At 39.3% G+C, this 20203-nt stretch overlaps 1 protein-coding gene across 8 annotated transcripts in view; it reads right to left on the reverse strand.

The window, feature by feature from the left end:
• The window catches only part of ASH2L (ASH2 like, histone lysine methyltransferase complex subunit), a 32438-nt gene that overhangs the window by 3110 nt on the left and 9125 nt on the right, over positions 1 to 20203 (reverse strand). For 6 of the 8 annotated variants that reach the window (XM_025429963.3, XM_025430039.3, XM_025430478.3 and 3 more), the window contains exons 6-14: positions 19769 to 19864; positions 19040 to 19135; positions 16989 to 17064; positions 16233 to 16250; positions 14692 to 14785; positions 13744 to 13961; positions 4102 to 4269; positions 3676 to 3869; positions 49 to 141 (exon numbers count right to left, since the gene is read on the reverse strand). In XM_025429963.3, coding sequence (XP_025285748.1) covers positions 49 to 141; positions 3676 to 3869; positions 4102 to 4269; positions 13744 to 13961; positions 14692 to 14785; positions 16233 to 16250; positions 16989 to 17064; positions 19040 to 19135; positions 19769 to 19864 — 1053 coding nt within the window. The remainder of the gene's footprint in view (positions 1 to 48; positions 142 to 3675; positions 3870 to 4101; positions 4270 to 13743; positions 13962 to 14691; positions 14786 to 16232; positions 16251 to 16988; positions 17065 to 19039; positions 19136 to 19768; positions 19865 to 20203) is intronic. The other 2 variants (XM_025430119.3, XM_025430182.3) reach the window with 1 other exon arrangement.

The raw sequence follows: 20203 nt of genomic DNA on the forward strand, positions 1-20203 counted from the left end.
CAATCTTCAAAGTCTTCTAGTTCTGACATTTTTATGACCATGACTCACCTCACTATGGGGAGTCTGCTTTAGGCTCTTCTCTGCTTTATCCACAAAGTCTTTTTCCTCAAAATACAAATAACTCTTGAACTTTATCAAAGCCTTGAAAATCAAGAAAGAAAAGAAAAAAGGAACATTGAAGCATGAGCTACATCATCATGAAATTAAAAAAAAAAAAAAAAAAGAAAAGAAAAAAAGAAAAAGCCAGATTCACACAAATAGCATGCATCCCTTGGGCTTTGCAACAAAAATTAAAAATCTATGTGGGGTTTAGCTTTGCTAGATTTTAAACAACTACATGCATCTTAAAAACTACTGGATGGCACATACTTGTTAAACATTTTCAAAAAAGACCTTTATTTACTAAGATTTGTGAAAAAACACATACATACACATATATACTTTCACCACAACAAAAATACCCATTAAACTAAAATTAATTCATAGTTCTTTTTTCCCTCGATAATCTCAGTGAAATAACAAGTTTACTGAGCCTACAATCTCCTATTCTATAAAAACATTTTTGAGAGCCACTTCCTTTAATCCTAGTTCTGATTCTCCTATAGGTTTCCAGTTCACCCCTTCCTTGCTGGTTCCCAAGAGCCTAATTAATACTTATTCCCAGGAAAATGTATGAAATTATTATTATTTTTTATTTTGAATTTCTTAGCACATAAACACAATAAAAAAAAAAATCAAGAGATTTTACAAGAACATAAAATGAAGAGTCTCGGGATCTCTGGGTGGTGCAGCGGTTTGGCGCCTGCCTTTGGCCCAGGGCGCAATACTGGAGATCCGGGATCGAATCCCACATCGGGCTCCCGGTGCATGGAGCCTGCTTCTCCCTCTGCCTATGTCTCTGTCTCTCTTTCTCTCTCTCTGTGACTATCATAAATAAAAAAAAAAAAGAAGAGTCTCTCTCCCTCTCACCATGTCACTCAACACGCAAGTTTTGCTTTCCCAAAAACAACCTCTTTTCCAGTGTTCTTGTATCCTTCTAGAAAGTCTAGGCATATATTAGTATTTCAAAATTAAAATACATACACACACACAAACCCACACCAGACAAAAATAAGGAAGCAAAAAGGACCGATACTACATAATTTGAAGACTTACTCTAAAACTACAATAATCAAGACAGTGTGGTACTGGCATAAAGGTCAACAAATAGATCAATGGGATAGAGAGCTCAAGAACAAACTCTACTTTCCACTTGTAAAATCATCTGATTTTCACAAAGGGCAACAAAGAAATAAGCATAAAAGTTTTCAAAAAATGGGGTTAGGATAATTGGATATCCATGCATATGGAAGAAAAAATTAACTTTGATCCCTACACTTCATACCATACACAAAGAGTAATTCAAGGTGGATCAGAGACCTAAATGTAAAAGCTAAAACCATGTTTTCAAAGGAAAACATGGAAGAATACCTTCATGAGTGGAAAGTAGGCAAAGAATTATTAACTCATAGAAAGCAATTTAAATGTAAAAGAAAAATTTGATAGATTTCTTTTTTTTTCTTTTTTCTTTTTTAAATTTTATTTATGATAGTCACACAGAGAGAGAGAGAGAGAGGCAGAGACACAGGCAGAAGGAGAAGCAGGCTCCATGCACCGGGAGCCTGATGTGGGATTCGATCCTGAGTCTCCAGGATCGTGCCCTGGGCCAAAGGCAGGCGCCAAACCGCTGCGCACCCAGGGATCCCGATAGATTTCTTAAATTAAAAACTTCCATTTCATCAGAAGACACCATTAAGACATAAATAAGTCACAGACTAGGAGCCACCAAAATGGCTAAAATTAAGTTGATAGACAACAAATGCTGAGAACGATATGAAGCAACTACAATTACCACACATTGTAGCTGGGAGTGGAAAGAGTCTGGTAACTGCTTCTAAAACTAAATAGGGATCCCTGGGTGGCGCAGCGGTTTGGCGCCTGCCTTTGGCCCAGGGCGCGATCCTGGAGACCCGGGATCGAATCCCACGTCGGGCTCCCGGCATGGAGCCTGCTTCTCCCTCTGCCTGTGTCTCTGCCCCTCTCTCTCTCTCTCTCTCTCTCTCTGTGTGACTATCATAAATAAAGAAAAAAAAATTAAAAAAAAAACAACTAAATACATAACTACCTTACGGCCCAGTAATTGCATTTCTAGCTGCTGACCCAAAAGAAACAAAAACATGTTTACAAAAACATCTGTATAAGAAAGTTCTAGTCACTTTTATTCCTAACACCCGCAAACCTGAAATAGCCCAAGTGTCTATCCACAGGAAAATGGAGTTATCTTATCTAGTAATTCCATTACTGGGTATTTACCCAAAGAACAAAAAATACTAATTCAAAAAGATATATGCATCTCTATCTTTATTGAGCATTATTTACAACAGCCAAATTATGGGAGCAATCCAATTACTTACCTATAGAGGAATGGATAAAGATGTGGTGTATACAAAATAGGATATTACTCAGCCATAAAAAAAGAACAAAATCTTGCTACTATTTGTAACAACATAGATGGAGCTAGACAGTATAATGCTAAGTGAAATTAGTCAGTCAGAGAAAGACAAATATCATATGATTTCATTCATATGTGGAATTTAAGAAACACAACAAACAAAAAAACCCAGACTCAACAAGACAGAACAAATTGGTGGTTACTAGAGGGAGGTAGGTGGGGGGGATGCGTGAAATAAGTGAAGGGGATTAAAAGTACACTTATCATGATAAGCACTAATACACAGAATTGTTGAATCACTACATCGTGCACTTGAAACAAATACTGTATGTTATTTATATTGGAATCTTAAAATTTTTTAAAAATAGGAAAATGGATAGTTGTATATCAGTTATATCTCAATAAAGCTGGAAAAAATAGGAAAATGGATAAATCCACTGCGTGTATTCATACAATGCAACACTACTCCACAACAGAAGGAAACAAGCGACAGATACATGCAAAAACATAAATGAATCTCCAAAGCATTATGTCAAACAATAAAAGCCAGATACAAAGCCTACATAGTACATGGCTCAATTCACTTAAGTTTAAGAACAATTAAAACGTATAGGATTATGATAGGGGAAAAAAATTTCTAGATGGTGGTTGGCTCTCTAAGGGATGGGAGTTAGGACTGACTGGGAAAGAGCATGAGGGAACTTCTTGGGGTGATAAGATTCTAATGTCTTCTTAGGGATTTGGGCCAAACTCAAAACTCAGTGAATTTATACTTAAAATCTGTACATTTCATTTTAGGTAAGTTTTATATCAAAAGAAAAAGCTAAATCAAGGTTGCACTCTAGCTATTGACATGTATCCTGAAGTACGTGGGCAGGAGTGAGGTATATTGATGGCTATACCTCTCTGAAGTATATTAAAACAAGATGGACGGACAGATGGGTGGGTAGGTGGAGGAATGAGCAAATAATAGGCTCATGGTAGAATCTAGGTGATGGGTATTCGGACAATGACTTTAAAATTCTTTCAACTTTGTTGTATCTAAAAACTTTCATAGCGAAATGTCAGAAAAACGTGAATGGTAGGTCAGCATTACAAGAGAACACCCAGGCCGCAATTGCAGGCATTTGTTAGCTGCCACAGATCTTCAAACCCTGAGAAATCTCTGAGGAGGACAAACTCACCTTATCTTTGTAAGTATCGGGCAGTGACTTGGCTGTCTCTGTGTCTTCAGGAAGATTGATATAGAATCCCAGCACGTCTCCCTGTCCATAGCCAGAAGAGTAGTGTTTGCCAATCGACTGGTGGAACTTGGTTCCTTTTTTGCTTCGCCATGAATAGCTAAATTTATCATAACCTAAGGGAGCTTGAAGGTTACCTGTTCCGATTAAGAAATTTACAGGAAGTCAAAAGACTGCAAATCAAATCTGGTTTGCTGACAAAAAAATTCTCCTTTCATTATATTTTTTGGTCAGTTTTACAAAATTGCAAACCACCCAATCCTTCAGGAAGTGAATTTTCTGCCCAATAAGCTGAAAAGTCATGAAGCTCAGCCAGATGGTCTATACCTCTCCGCCAGCTGCGATGGCCGCACAACAGCTTCCACTCACCTAACGGCTGGGACCAACCCAGTCTGGCAGCGGTGTCTGGCGGCATCTCATCCACTGTGATTTCAAAGTACCAGGAGCCTTTCCGTACTCCATGAGAAGCCCGGACCATGGAATAGCCCTTCTCTCCAACTACAGTGAGCCGGTCATCGGAGATCTTTAGCTGGGGAGCTGCAGTGTGAAGATGAAAACAATGGCCCGCAACTTACTGGAGGCACTTGGAGACAACTGCCCCCCAAGCCAGAGTCTCCAGGAAAATGGAGTAAGAAATCAGAATATTAGGTCAGGAATCTGCAGTATTAGTTCAGGAGTTTCAAAATCTCAACAGAAGACATGGCTGAAGGTGAGAGGAAAAAAAAAGGAATAAAGTAGTCAGGTAATCTAGTTTCTACTAAAAGTGATATTAAATTAACAGGTTAAAATTAATGATGCTAGTCCCTAAAATGTAACAAACTAATTATAATGTGCTTGGGTCTTTTTTTTTTTAATATTTTATTTATTTATTCATGAGAGAGAGAGACGCAGGCAGAGGGAGAAGCAGGCTCCATGCAGGGAGCCCGACGTGGGACTCGATCCTGGGTCTCCAGGATCAGGCCCTGGGCTGAAGGCGGCGCTAAACTGCTGAGCCACCCGGGCTGCCCCTGTGCTTGGGTCTTGATTTGTATAAACCATTCCCCCCCTCCTTTTTTTTTTAAGTAAGTTTTATACTGAATGTGGGGTTTGAACTCACAACCCTGGAATCAAGTTGCATGCTCTACCTACTGAGCCAGCCAGGTGCCCCTGTATAAACCATCCTTTAATAGACCCAATATTTTATTTTGAAATAATTTTAGACTTTCAAAAATAGTACACATTCCCCATATGTCCCTCACCTGGCTTCCCCAAATGTTAACACCATCTGTGGCCACAACACAATTATCAAAACCAGAAAATTAGTATTAATAATACAATGCTATTAACTAATCTATAGATCATCTTCAAATCAAGCCAATTGGCCAAATAATATCCTTCTTCTGTTCCAGGATCTAATCCAACATCCCACATTTCACTTAGTTGTCATGTGTCCTTAGTTTCTTCCAATCTGAGACAGTTTAAGTCTTTCATGACCATGACATTTTGAAGAGTACTGGTCACTTTCATTTATAGAATGTCCCTCAATTAGGTTTTTCTGATGTTTTCTCCAATTTAAGTACAGGTAATGCTTTTTGTGACTGGAACATCACTGAAGTAAATAATGCTGTGCTGCTCAGTATATCTTTTTTTTTTTTTTTTAAATTTTTTATTTATTTATGATAGTCACACAGAGAGAGAGAGAGAGGCAGAGACACAGGCAGAGGGAGAAGCAGGCTCCATGCACCGGGAGCCCGACGTGGGATTCGATCCCGGGTCTCCAGGATCGTGCCCTGGGCCAGAGGCAGGCGCTAAACCGCTGCGCCACCCAGGGATCCCTGCTCAGTATATCTTATGAGGAAACACATGATATCAAAATGTCCATGTTATACTTTGAGCACTTGACTATCACGGTGCCTTACAGGTTTCTCCACTATAAAGCTACTATTTTCTAAAACAAGACAAAATCAGAGAGGGAGAAAAACCATAAGAGACTCTTTTTTTTTTTAAAAGATTATTATTATTATTTTTAAGATTTTATTTATTTGTTCATGAGAGACACACACAGAGCGAGAGAGGCAGAGACACAGGCAGAGTGAGAAGCAGGCTCCATGCATGGAGCCTGACGTGGGACTCGATTCCCGGTCTCCAGGATCACGCCCTGGGCTGAAGGAGGCGCTAAACCGCTGAGCCACCCGGGCTGCCCAAGAGACTCTTAATCATAGGAAACAAACTGAGGGTTGATGGAGGGTAGTAGGGGATGTGGTAACTGAGTGATGGGCATTAAGGAGGACATGTGATGGAATGAGCACTGGGTATTACATAAGACTGATGAGTCACTGACCTCTACCTCTGAAACTAATTAATACATTATATGTCAATTAACTGAAATAAAATTTAAAAAATTAAAAAAATAAAGTTACTATTTTCCCTTTGTAATTGGTAAGAATTTTGTGGGGGAGATAAAAAGATATTTGACACAATCAAGGAAATCTGATTATGGACTGAAGTTAGATGATAGCAAGGAATGATCTATTTTGTTAAGAGTGAGCATTGTGGTTATTAAGAGAAAACAACCCCATCTTTTAGAAATGCATATTTTTTAGAGGTATGTAGGGTGAGATTTGTCTTAAAAATTCAGGAAAAAGGGATCCCTGGGTGGCGCAGCGGTTTAGCGCCTGCCTTTGGCCCAAGGCGCGATCCTGGAGAACCGGGATCGAATCCCACATCGGGCTCCCGGTGCATGGAGCCTGCTTCTCCCTCTGCCTGTGTCTCTGCCTCTCTCTCTCTCTGTGACTATCCTAAATAAAAAAAAAAAAAAATTTTTAAATTCAGGAAAAAAAAGAGAGGCAAAAAACCCAGATAAAATAAATATGGCAAAAACTTGACAATTGTTAAATCTAGGTGAAAAGTATATGAAGGTTCACTGTATTCATCTTTCTACCTTTGTGTATGTTTGAAACTTTACTATGAGGAAATTATGCAAGATAAGGGGACAATCTAAACAAACTGGAGGGGATATTGCGACTTGGAAGTGAAGAAAAGCAATGACAAGATAGGAGAGCATTTCCAGGTGATTTTTATCAACATAGAAACAACCACAAATCCAGTTAAGGCCAGTGAGAAAAAGAAGTTGAAATATTGTTTGTAACACTCAAAGTTGTCTGACTTCTACAGGAGGAAGCAAAAAATTGAGATTAGCTATAGCTTTTATTTTTTATTTTATTTTTTTAAGATTTATTTATTTATGATAGACATAGAGAGAGAGAGAGGGGGGCAGAGACCCAGGAGGAGGGAGAAGCATGCTCCATGCCAGGAGCCCAATGTGGTTCTAGATCCCGGGACTCCAGGATTGCACCCTGGGCCAAAGGCAGGCGCTAAATCGCTGAGCCACCCAGGGATCCCCAGCTATAGCTTTTATAAAGGCCTTTACGACTTACAAAGTACTTTCACAGGTAGATAGGTAGGTAGACAGACCCTGACTCTCTCAACTACCATTTCTACAGTGCAGATGGAGCAGCAGATGATGTGGCTGTTCAAGAGCGCACTGCAGGTCAGTGTGGCATGGCTGACTAAAAAGCCCTGCCCCTGCGCTCTGTTACACAGAGCCACAATGGCTCATGTACTAGGCAGATACAATGATAACTTCCTTAAATTAAATGCATGTTGCTTAGCACAACTTTCTTAGGCATTTCGCAAATTCTAACTTCTCAAATACAAATATTTCTTCCCTTACCCCTTCCTGGGCAATTCACCCCTAAAGCCACTAGGTGGGGGGTGAGCAAGGCAAGTGTCCAGGATGGAATAGGACACTAAAGGGTGTACCTCCTCCTAAAGTACTAATTACATAGGGGAAAAAAGTAACTTTTCAGGGGATAACCTGGCAGATACCACCTTAGCCAAATGATCAAAGTGGACATCATCAGTAATGGGACAAATTAAAATCATGTACCACATGACAGGATACAACATGAAGAACATAGATAGCATTGATTTAATGCTATTTCTGTCAAAGATGCAGAACTGAATCAAATCCTAAGGAGTCAACCAGACAAACTCAAATTGCAAGATATTCTATAAAACAAGTGCACTCTCATTTTCAAAAGCTTCAAGGTCCTCAAAATCTAGGAAATAGAAAAACTGTTCCAGATTGAAGAAGACTTAAAAGACATGACATCTATGGACACTTGGGTGGCTCAGTGGTTGAGCATCTGCCTTCCACTCAGGGCATGGTCCCGGGGTCCTGGGATCAAGTCCCACATTGGGCTCCCTGTGGGGAGCCTGCTTCTCCCTCTGCCTGTGTCTCTGCTCCTATCTCTCATGAATAAATAAAATCTTAAAAAAAAAGACATGACATCTAAAAGCAGCAAATGATTCTCAATGGGATCCTTTGCTATAATGACATTACTGTGTCAACTGAAGAAACTTGAGTAGGATCTGAGGGTCATCAGATGGTAGCAATCAGTGTTAATTTCCTGTCTTTGATGGTTATATACTGGTTCTGTAAGAATGTGACAGTTAAAAAAAATATCCACTAACTCTTTGATACTCTTCATTTGAAGAGGTAGAGCCTAATTTCCCTCCACCTGAGTGTGGGCTGAACATAGGGACTCACTTCTAACAAAACAAAGTTGAAGCAACTAACCAGCTTCAAAGACAGGTCACAGAAGACACTCAAACTCTACTGCTCTCCTGGATCACTTGCACTGGGAGGAGTTAACATCCATGGATAAGGATAATTAGTCTATGGAGAGGCCCACATGGTGAGGCTCTGAGAGAATCCTGTCAAAGTGACATGAGTGAGCCATCTTGGAAATAAGTCTTCCAGCCTGTCGAGTCCTCAGAGACGATAGGCCCCGCTAAGAGCTTGACTGCAACCACATGAATGCTACTGAAACATGCCACACAGCTAAGCTGCTCCCAGATTCCCAACCTTAAAAACTGTGGGAGATAATGAACATTTATAGTTTTAGACTGCTAAGTTTTATGGTACTTTGTTAAGCAGCATTAAATAACACAAGGGGAACATCCTTACTTGTAAGAATTACATCATCAAGTTCAAAAAATGAGAGGGGGTCATGGCAACTTACTCTCGAATGGTTCAGAAAAAAAAGTTCAGTACTGTTCTTACAACTTTTTTATACATCTGAGATTATTTCAAAATAAAAACTTTAAAAGATACCATACAAATTTATCATTAATTTTTCAAAGGCTCAGCATAAATAGCATAAACAGCAAGCAGCCACTGCTATCCTATATTAAGTTTTAAAAAAATAGGATCCCTGGGTGGCACAGCAGTTTGGCGCCTGCCTTTGGCCCAGGGCGCGATCCTGGAGACCCGGGATCGAATCCCACGTTGGGCTCCCGGTGCATGGAGCCTGCTTCTCCCTCTGCCTGTGTCTCTGCCTCTCTCTCTCTCTCTGTGTGACTATCATAAATAAAACAAAATAAAAAATAAAAAATAAAAAATAAAAAATAAATAAATAATTAACTATTAAGGGCCAGTGTTCTTTTTTTTTCCTTCTTCCAGGATTATAGCTATTATGTATAATGAAATAAGTCTCACTTCTTACACCCTGAAGTCACTTATATGGCTCTTCCCTACTATCAAAGTATGCTTGCCACTACCAGAAGTCAAACAATCCATATATAATGGACATGACACCATAGGATTCCTGCCCTTCCAAATGACCAGCATCAATGTGTTAGTTTTTTTTATAAATTTAATTTTAATTTTATTTTTTAAAAGTAATCTCTACACCCAGCATGGGACTCCTACTCACAACTCCAAGATCAAGAGTCACACACTCCACTGACTGAGCCAGGCAGGCACTCCTACAAGTCTTAGTTTTTAGCATTAAATCAAGAAATAATGGGTTTTCAAATGCAATAAGTATGTATGTGACCTGTTTAGAACTAATTCAAAGAAACAACTGAAAGGCATATTTTAAACCATGGAAATGTGAATATGTGAATTCACATATGTGAATATGTGATTATTAGATCATTAAGGAATTATTATTCATTTTGGTTAGGGATAATAATGGTATAATAGTTATATTTTAAAGAAACCTTGTTTGACATACATACAGAGTGAAATAATATGCTATTTGGAATTTTCATTAATACTCTAGAAAACAACAAAAATTCATAAGGTACACTCGTCTAAAAGTAGTGAGTTTAGGGCAGCCCCAGTGGCTCGGCGGTTTGGCGCTGCCTTCATTCTGGGATGTGAATTTGGAGACCTGGGATCGAGTCCCACGTCGGGCTCCTTGCATGGAGCCTGCTTCTCCCTCTGCCTCTCTCTCTCCGTGTCTCTCATGAATAAATAAATAAAAAATATATATTAAAAAATGTGATTTTATTTAAATTCATTTTTACATTCTAAGGGATGTAAGTGACTTAAGGGATAATGAAGGCTATTTTGAGTAAATTATGTTATTAAAAGAGCTATTATACATTAAAGAGTTTTTTAGGACAAAAAAAAGTTATAAAGTCAAAAGACAACTGACAAACTGGGAGAAAATATTCACAACACATCCCACAAACAAGAGGCCAATATTCCAGTATATAAAGGGACAGATAATTCAAAACGACTTTTTTTTTTAAAGATTTTATTAATTTATTCATGAGAGATACAGAGAGAGAGGCAGAGACATTTGGCAGAGGGAGAAGCAGGCTCCTTGTGGGGAGCCCAGTGCGGAACTCAGTCCCAGGACCTCAGAATCACAACCTGAGCCAAAGGCAGACAGATGCTCAACCACTAAACCACCCCAGGTGCCCCCATAATGACTCTTAAACATGAAAAAGTGTTCAAACTCAAACACAAAACAGCTCTAAGGTATCATTTCTCACCAATGAGACTGCCCAGTTAAAATATAGGACAATTGCACATTCTGTTTGTGAGGCTATGGGGAAAATAAACACTCTACACTGCTGGTGGGAATGCAAATTGGCACAACTTTCCTATGGGCAATTTGGCAATGCTAACAAAACTACATATATATCTGCTTATCTTTTCCTCCAGCAAATTCTACTTCTAGAATTCTACCCTGAAAGTATACCAACAACAATACAAAACACACATGGTCATGGTTATTCAGTATCTTTTTGTAATTGCAGAATACTAGACACAAAGTGCCCAAAGAGTGGTTGAATAAGCTATATATCTCCAAATAGAGTATTAAGAAGCTAAAAAAATAGGAAAAAACGAAGATGATCTCTTTGAAGTGCTGAGGAGTAAATGCATGAAGGAAAATGCAAAAGAGTATCTGTAGTGTGCTGCCCTTCATGTATGAAAAAAGGAGATAAAAGGAAGTACACATATCTGTTTATTTGTGCAGAAGAAACATAGCAAGGATAAATTAGAAAACTAACAAGATTGGTTACCTATAAAGGGTAAGTGAGGGGAGAAAAGAATGAGAATGGGGTGGCAGGGATGACGAGTGAGTGATACTTTGAGTTAACCTTTTTATACAACTTTAACTCCTGGAACCACAGTCATGTTTCACATACCCTTCACCGACTCTCCTGAATAACACACACACACACACATACACACACACACACACACACACACACACACACACTTTTCTCTCTCTCTGTCTCTCTCCCCCGCCAGCCCCCCAGGAGGTGGGAGAACCTAAAAAATATAGCATACAGACACTAACAAATAAACCTAACTATTATAAATGAGACATACAATCACCCTGAATGAGGTAGGGAGAAAGAGAACGAAGCTAAGTTAACAGTAACCTGATGGAATACTGCAAGATTAAAAGACAAAGAGCTGGACAGAACTACTGTAAGCTAGCTATTGAGTGTTTCTCACAGAGGTTAGCAATTCTGAAACTACGTTATGTGCATATTACAAATAAACAATAAAGGACTACACTGTAGACAAATTAGCCAGGTTTCTCACTGTTGGAGAAAGAAATGACAAATAAGGAAAGGCGGAGGGCTGGAACTACCCTGTCATGTTTCACTGGAATCCAAGCTATCAGTGCAAATGCAGTATAGCCCTGTATATATACGTGTTAGCTGATATACATACAACTCCTATTTCTGTCCATTGAAAGAGTCTAGAAGCGACATCTGGGGAGCATAACACTTAAGTCTTTATTTCTAAATCTCATTCTCCAATCAAAGGAACCAGGGCTCTTCAGAGAAGTAGCTGATACTTGGCCTGGGATGTAGAAATTACTAGATAAGCCAGAAATATTTTGTGATGCCAGAAAGTAAAGAAGTACTTAAAAAGAAAAAAAAGATGAGGCTTATCAAAAACAATAATGGAACTAAGTTCATTATGGGGGCACTAGAGTGGCTCAGTTGGTTGAGTGTCTGCCTTTGGCTCAGGTTGTGATCCCAGGGTCCTGGGATGAAGTTCCACATCAGGCTCCCTACGAGGAACCTGCTTCTCCCTCTGCTTATGTCTTGCCTCTCAGTGTCTCTCATGAATGAATAAATAAAATCTTTAAAAAAAACTCACAAAAACCCCTCCCCATGGCCAAAACAAGAATAATTTGAGCAACTAGAGTTCACACTGATATAATCAATTAAATAATAAGTGGAGACAGGAAGAAAGACATCAAAAACCATCAGGCAAACATTACATTAATAACTGCTGCAGGGGCGCCCGAGTGGCTCAGTCAGCTGGGCATCTGCCTCTGGTTCGGGTCATGATCTCTGGGTCCTGGGATTGAGCCCTGTGGGCTCCCTGCTCAGGAGGAAGTCTGCTTCTCCCTCTCCCTCTGCCCCTCCCCCTGCTCATGTTCTCTCTCCCAAATAAATAGAATCTTAAAAAAAATGTTGCAGAGAAGATCCACTGAAGGGTAAAATTGAGCAAAACTTTATAAACAGGATATCTGCAAAGCCTTAAAGCATCTTTCCTCAAGGTATTTATTAACTACAAAGGGAAAGACAAAGAAAGCCACAGAAACCACCTTAACCAGATGACCAAGTCAACATGATCAATAATTAGACATATCCACATCATGAACACCATGAGATGATGCAATGAGGACTCATTTCTGTGGTATTCTTCCAAAGTATGCATAACCTTGGTCTAATCATGAGGTAAAGTTAGACACTTACTGAGCAATATTCGACAGAATCCCTGATTAATATGATCATGAAAGATATACAAGGACTGAGAAACTGTTAAAGGCTTCAAGAGACTATGGAGAAATAATGAAATGCAATGTAAGATCCTCAAGAATAGGCATTAGTAAAAAAAAAAAAAAAAAGAATAGGCATTAGTGAGGAAACTGGTGAAATGTACATGAAATCTTGTTTCGTTAATTGCATATTCCAATGTTAACTTCCTGCTTTTGATAACTGGATTATCAATCGTGTAAGATGATAAATAAATAAAAAATCTTACAAAAAAAAAAAGGGCACCTGGGTGGCTTAGTGGTTGAGCACCTGTCTTTGGCTCAGGTCATGATCCTGGGATCCTGGGATCAAGTCCTGCATTGGGCGTCCCACAGGGAGCCTGCTTCTCCCTCTGCCTATGTTACTGCCTTTTGTGTCTCTCATAATAAAAAAATAATAAAAAATCTTCTAAAAAAAAGTTCGTGTAAGATGTTACCATTAGAAGCTTGGGGAGGGATATATTAAAACTATTTTTATAACTTTATTCTAAGTTTAAAATTAGTTCAAAATAGGAGTGCCTGGCTGGCTCAGTTGGCAGAGCATGCAACTTCTGATCTTAGGGTTGTAAGTTTGAGCCCCACGCTGGGTATGGAGATTACTTAAAAATAAAATTAGTTCAAAATAGGAAGTTTTAAAAACACACACACACACACGTATGCATTTATATAAATGGCTAGAGTTTATAGGAAGAGACAAACAAGGAGATTCTTTTTTTTTTTTTAAAGGAAGGAGATTCTTTCTTGCATGTTCTAGCTGAGTCCAGCTAGAACTACAGGTGGGGGTAATAGACTGACATTTTTCTCTCATTCTAGACTGAACAAAGCTGAGGACAGTTTTCAAAGTACCATCTGCATCCAACATGAACATTAATACCTTACATACCTCGATCGTGTAGGGCTAATAAAACCCGTTCATACAAGCACGCTCTGTAGAGGTCTCCAGGAATAGGCTTTCCTGCCCAGCAGTCAAGTTCAAGCTTCTCAGGGTCAGGGGCATGGGGATCGGGCTCAGCTAGAATATACCGATAGCCGTCTTTGTTAAACGGGTGTTCCAAGGGGTAGCCATGAGGGGGAAGGCGCTGAGCAGAAAACAAAGGGTCACTGCAGAAAGGAAAAAATAAAATCAAGAAACTAAAACTCCCTCTAGCTCAAATGCCTTCAAATCTGTAAGAAGGACATCTGATTTGTTAGATTTCAAGAGGAACACATGCAAGGTCACAAATGTTTTCCATTGCTCAAATAGATGATCCTGCCCTCTGCAGGCAAACCAGGAAAAGATTTGCTTTTAAATTTAATGAAGTGGTTTTGGTCAAATTACTCTCTAGTCTGTAGGAATATCTTTGAAACAGAGCCAGTACTTCATAAGGGAGAGAAAGGGAGAAGGAAACAATGACAATTTCCTTTAGTATATTAATTACTATTAACTAATGACATGAAACTCAGAGATATGAGCACTTACTACCTTGCCAACCTAAATAAGACCAGGATTTATTGTACAAAGCAAAGGGAAGAGGCACAGCAAAGATGAAGTAAAAGAGCTCAAGTTCAATATTGGGTCTGCTCTCCCTCTCCCCAACCTACCCTTTCTCGAGATGTCCTACAGAACTTAACTCCACAGGATGCTGCCCCAGGGCTGATTTTAACAAATCTGTAAATCAGGATTCCTAGCCTGGGATTATTTTACCCCTCAAAGTGCTCAAGATTTGAGAAAAATGGACAGGCTTTTTAATCTCAGACACCTGAGCTAGTGAAGAGTACAGTTCTTTTCCCTCTGATGGACTGTGCCAGCACCAAAGAATGGTGTAACAGTGGGAGCGGGTGTTCTGCCCACCTCCGGGCCTTCTTGGTGGTCCCTGTGGTCCCTCCATCCTGCTGCTTGCGCTTAGCTCCTCTTCCTTTTCCACTGCTTCCTGCTGCAATTCCCCCTTTGAAGAGAAGGCAGATCACTTTCAATGAGTTGTGACAGAAGCTTCCCAGGATATGGAAATTCCATGGAGACTAACACTCCCGACGTGCATTTGTGTAACACCACACACAGGAGGATTTCCTTCCTGAAAGCATAGTGGGTTTCACCTTGGTTCTGAAAGAGTCTGCTGAGCTTCTCACAGCTCAGAACACTGGGCTCTGGTGGTAAGCTCAAAGGAACGTAGCACTGATAACACCGGTATTACATTTTCAACCTTCCTTTCTTAATAAACTATAACTACAAGTACACTTTCTGAGGATGTGACACAAATGCATTTTCATTCATCCAGATTCCAAATACCCACATCTAAAAACAATTGCAAGAGTAATATTTTTTTCCCACCCAAATCAATACAAACATTCACAAAGAATATCCTCAGTATAAGGAGATGTTCACTCGCTTGAACTGTGCATGATATATTCCATAAACGTAATAAAGGCACAATATCTGCTAAAGCACTTAACTAGAATATCCAACAAGACAAAGGTACATAAAACATAGAAAACAGAAACGGAAATACTAAAAAGGTGTTTCTCTCCAGTGCTACTAGGTATCCACTCCAGTTGCGCATGACACAAGTAGAAAGGCTTTAAATTTAGCAGGCAACTTTTACAATTACTGTGCCAATGTATAAAATTCAAGTTAGATTAACCTAGCTTGTGGAATTAAGAGCAAATATCAGTAGACAATTTACATATGTCATACAAAAAATAATTTAGCTACATACTCAGGCCACAAGGACTCCTACCTAGTGATTTCTGAAATAGGTACTTTGAAATCCTTGTCCAGTTCTGTCTTTCCTCTCAGTTTGTTTTTCCATCTGCCAGAAAATGTCCCTGAACTGCAGGAAAACACCTTTATGGAAACAACTACATAGAGTACTGTATCTTAATTTGGGGCAAGCTTGGAAATTATCAGCAGTTCTGCTGCAATGAAAAAGATCAAGACATTGAGAGCAAGTCATATTCTGCACATACAGGACCAGATTCACACAGAACTTCCTTTTATGAACATATCAGGTATTATTCCTATTTTTCATAACAAGGTTTAATGTTAAACTGTTGCAACATCCATTATCTCTAGTTTGAGTTACCTTAAAAAACTATTAATTTTTAACTGTTACTTGTATTTTGATTAATTTAAGAGAGAAGTTTTATATCTACCTGAAATAAAACTACTAAGGGGACTGCTGGCCATGTTAGGCAGAATATGACAATGTATAAGCTTTTAATTACTAACATTCAACTGGAACTATGGTTTCATATCAAGTGCTATTGCCACCATTTTCACGATGCTTTAAAATTTCAACTTAGTTTTAGCTTCTACCACAACTCAGCAAAAAGCATTTTCCAAACCACATAATACTTAAGTCTGAGAGGCTGAAAGAAGACAGAGGAGGAATTCACCTCCAAAAGAGGCTCCACCTGTAAGAACAGAAGTGGCACCATGTATTTGTCAGATTTTAAACAATTAAAAGGGGAAAAATGGTGTAAAAAGATAAACAATATGCTTAGCTATTTCCAACCCATCTTAGAATATTAGTAACAGTGGAAATGATTACAGATTTAAGATGCTATTGCTCCAAAGGACAAGTTAATGACACCATGTGTTAGCTGAATAGCTAGCTACCTCCCAGCTACCCCAACTTTCATTAGATTACCATTAATCCTGAAGGCCATTCCTGTCATTAGGTGGATTACTGATAGAAAAGCATCTATAGTGAGTGATCAGTACAGAAATGCTGTCATGGGAATAAACTAAAGTTTCAGGGCAAGAAAAATGAGAAGATGGGCAAAGGAGTTCTGTTAAATAGAAGCTGAATTAGGAGTAAGAGCAGACAGCAACTGAATCTACATTAGATGTTAGTGATGAGGATACAGACATACAGATAGGGAGTCTAAAATAAACACAGTAAATCTAACCTTAAACCTGTATGTTGTCTTATGCTAAATCTGTTTCACTTAAGACCAAACTATGGTGTAAAGGGACAAAAAGATCTCCACTACCATCTAATCTTTAGCTAGCTTCCAAAAACTGAGTTCGGGACTGTAAAGCCTCTGTAAATATCCAGTTAAGAGTCAACCCAAAGGATGCCCAATGCTAGGCATATTTGGATTCAACAGCTTACAAGTATTTCATCAAGGAGACATTTAAACACTTACCATTTAGATTCCCACTTGTAGACACAGCACTGCTTTGCTTTTGGTTGTCATAAGCAGGACCAATGTTACTAAGATCCTAGAGGGAAAAACATATTCAATTATAAAGGCTATATAATCAAACCACTGTGGCAATGCTCAAAAAACCAGGAAATTCTAATAGAATGTGAATCAAAACTGACAACACTAAGAATGTGAATCAAAACTGACAAACCTGAAATTTGCAGGGTCCCAAACCTGGATGCTTCAGAGATCAACAAGTAACGAGTGTGAAGTGGGCCAAATGTAAGGATCACAGTGGTTAAGAATGTATTGGGGGTGGAATGGTGGAGGGGGGCAGTGGCAAACAGCAGTGCCTAAGCCTCATTTTCTCAGCTCCCTGTGGGAATTCAGGCCCATTGTAATCAGATCTTTTAGAAAAAAAAGACAGAAATCTGAATTTCTAAAATTGGCACATTAACAAATGCTGGACTCATCTACTCTAAGAAAACTGACTGATTTATGAGCCTGTTTTGCAGAAGCTGACTGATCAAGGATAAGGCTAGCTAAGACTGGAGCAAACAGGGAATTCCTCCAAATGCACAGAAAGGACAAAGAGCAAACAAAAGTAACCTCTAGGAGGACATACCCCCAGGTGCCCTCTACCTCATCATCCTGCGCTGCTATTTTTGGAGCAAATGACCCATAAACAGGCTTGATTCCTGAATGCACATGCCCAGAAAGGAGGACACCTCCTTTTGTCCCTATATCAGTTAGCATATTCCATTCAACCTACACACCACTCCCTGACATCCTGACTCCTTATGGTTAAATACACCCAACCCCTATCCTTCGAGAAAGCAGATCTGAGAAATTTTCTCCCATCTCCTTGCTTGAAACCCTGCAATAAAACCTCTTTTCTCTGCTACAAAACTGGTGTCAGGTTTTGGCTTACTGTACATCATCGGGCAATGGACCTGTATACAGTAACATTTCTGTGTGAAACCCTGAATTTTCGGGACGCCTGGGTGGCTCAGTGGTTGAACACCTGCCTTTGGCCCAGGGTGTGATCCTGGAGTCCCGGAATTGAGTCCCACATTGGGCTCCCTGCATGGAGCCTGCTTCTCTCTCTGCCTATGTCTCTGCCTCTCTCTGTGTGTCTCTCATGAATAATAAAAAAAAAAGAAAGAAACCTTGAATTTTCAATGCTGACTGATCAAACATTTTTTTTTAATAAAGATTTTATTTATTTATTCATGAGAGACAGAGAGAGGGAGAGAGAGAGAGAGGCAGAGACACAGGCAGAGGGAGAAGCAGGCTCCATGTAAGGAGCCCGACATGGGACTCGATCCCGGGACTCCAGGATCACACGCTGGGCGGAAGGTAGGCGCCAAACCGCTGAGCCACCCAGGGATCCCTGATCAAACATTTTAAGGCACAGCTGAAAGATGTGGCTTTCTGCCACACCAAATGTGACCTCTGCCATTGTACAGAGTGGAAATTTTCTTTTTCTTCATTATGCTAGATACACAACACAAATTCTTTTTTTTTTAAGATTTTATTTATTTATTCATAGAGATGTAGAGAGAGAGAGGCAGAGGCAGAGACACAGGCAGAAGGAGAAGCTCCATGCAGAGAGCCCGATGTGGGACCCGATCCAGGGTCTCCAGATCACGCCCTGGGCTGCAGGTGGCGCTAAACCGCTGCGCCACAGGGGCTGCCCCACAACACAAATTCTAATTCACGACAAATTTTTCTTGCTAATATAAAAGTTTTTAAGAGTAAACTTTGAGACGGAAAGAAAATTAGAAGTAACTCAGCACAGCTTATTTGTGATACAAGTGAGGAAAGTTAAAAAAGATAAAAAGGATATGCATAAAGCCATAACATTAAGGGGAAGAGCCAGAACTAAAATGCTAGTCTCCTGGTTTAAGGCAAGGGCTCCCTCTTCCCACATATAGCAGAAACCCTCCCTTGGAGCCCACAATGTGAGAGGCCTCTAGTGGCAGTGGCAAACAGTAAAATGTTAATAAAGCCGAAATCTCAGTCTCCAAATCAAGAGGAGTACACAGTACCTGATCCAAAAGTCCAAATTTGGGGTAATCTTCTTCTGGGTCCTTACTCCCGGGATCAGGATGTTCCTTTACTAAGAATACATCTCTTTCTTTACTCTAAAAGGAAGCAGTATTTTAGCATTATTGGAGATTTTATACTTCAAAGTGGTGCTGAATGGATGATCAACCAGCAACTCCAATTCCTAAGTGTAATCTCCCAAAATGATACTACTGCTTTCCCCTCTGATTAGAAAATTAACACAAGACCATCCAAAAATTCAAACAGAGAAACTTGAAAAAATGAGAGCCAAAGTCCTTCAGAATCCTCACCTATCCCTCCACCTCACAGAGATAAGCACTGTTAACAGCTTGCTGTTGGCTTCTCCCCAGGTGCTCTCTTTAATTCTAAGGACAATAATGTTTAAAACAGTGTTATTTGTTTTTGTTTTTAAAGCAAAGGAAAAATAGTCTGCAATGTCAATATAAAATTATACTTGCAAAAGTACAGTAGAAAAGGTTTCAGTGTCGTGTATAAAACAACCAGGGTGATATTCACTTTAGACACAACTTTGTGACTGTGTGAAACCTATTAAAATTTACAATTAGCGATACCTCACTCTCCAAGAATTAGAACTAAGTTTTCTCATTTTCTTAGTCATCACATTATTTCAGTGAGACTTAAACAAATTTAATTCTTACAAAGAACACTGACATCCAAAATGTCGAGTCTAATCATTTTAGTCTACTCACCATTGTTTTAACAATGTTATTTGGCCAAGTCATTTTCCCAGGTCTCTGTCTGGTCGTCATGCACTCCCAGTATTTATCAATAAATGGTATGATATCCTAATTTTTAAAACAAAATATATTAAGATTTCTACAGTTGCTTTCAGTTATACTCACAAAAAAGGAAAGAAAACTGCAGCATTTTCAAAGACCTTGTCAGAACTGAGAGAAAAATCCACATTTAGTCTTTTCATGATTAAACAAACACACAATTGCATGCAAACAACATATAGATTGTGAGGAATTTCAAATAAGTATATACATATCTTAGCTACATAGGGCTTACAATCTAGTTGGGAGGGAAAGATCTTCCTCTACCCCATTCTCTTAGGTGCCATTTGGACAACTCCCAAATCATTCTCTCCTGAGTTCTTGTTTCTGCTTCTGACATCTCTATAT

The sequence above is a fragment of the Canis lupus genome, chromosome 16, assembly GCF_003254725.2.
Source record: "Canis lupus dingo isolate Sandy chromosome 16, ASM325472v2, whole genome shotgun sequence".
In the NCBI taxonomy this organism is placed as follows: Eukaryota; Metazoa; Chordata; class Mammalia; order Carnivora; family Canidae; genus Canis; species Canis lupus.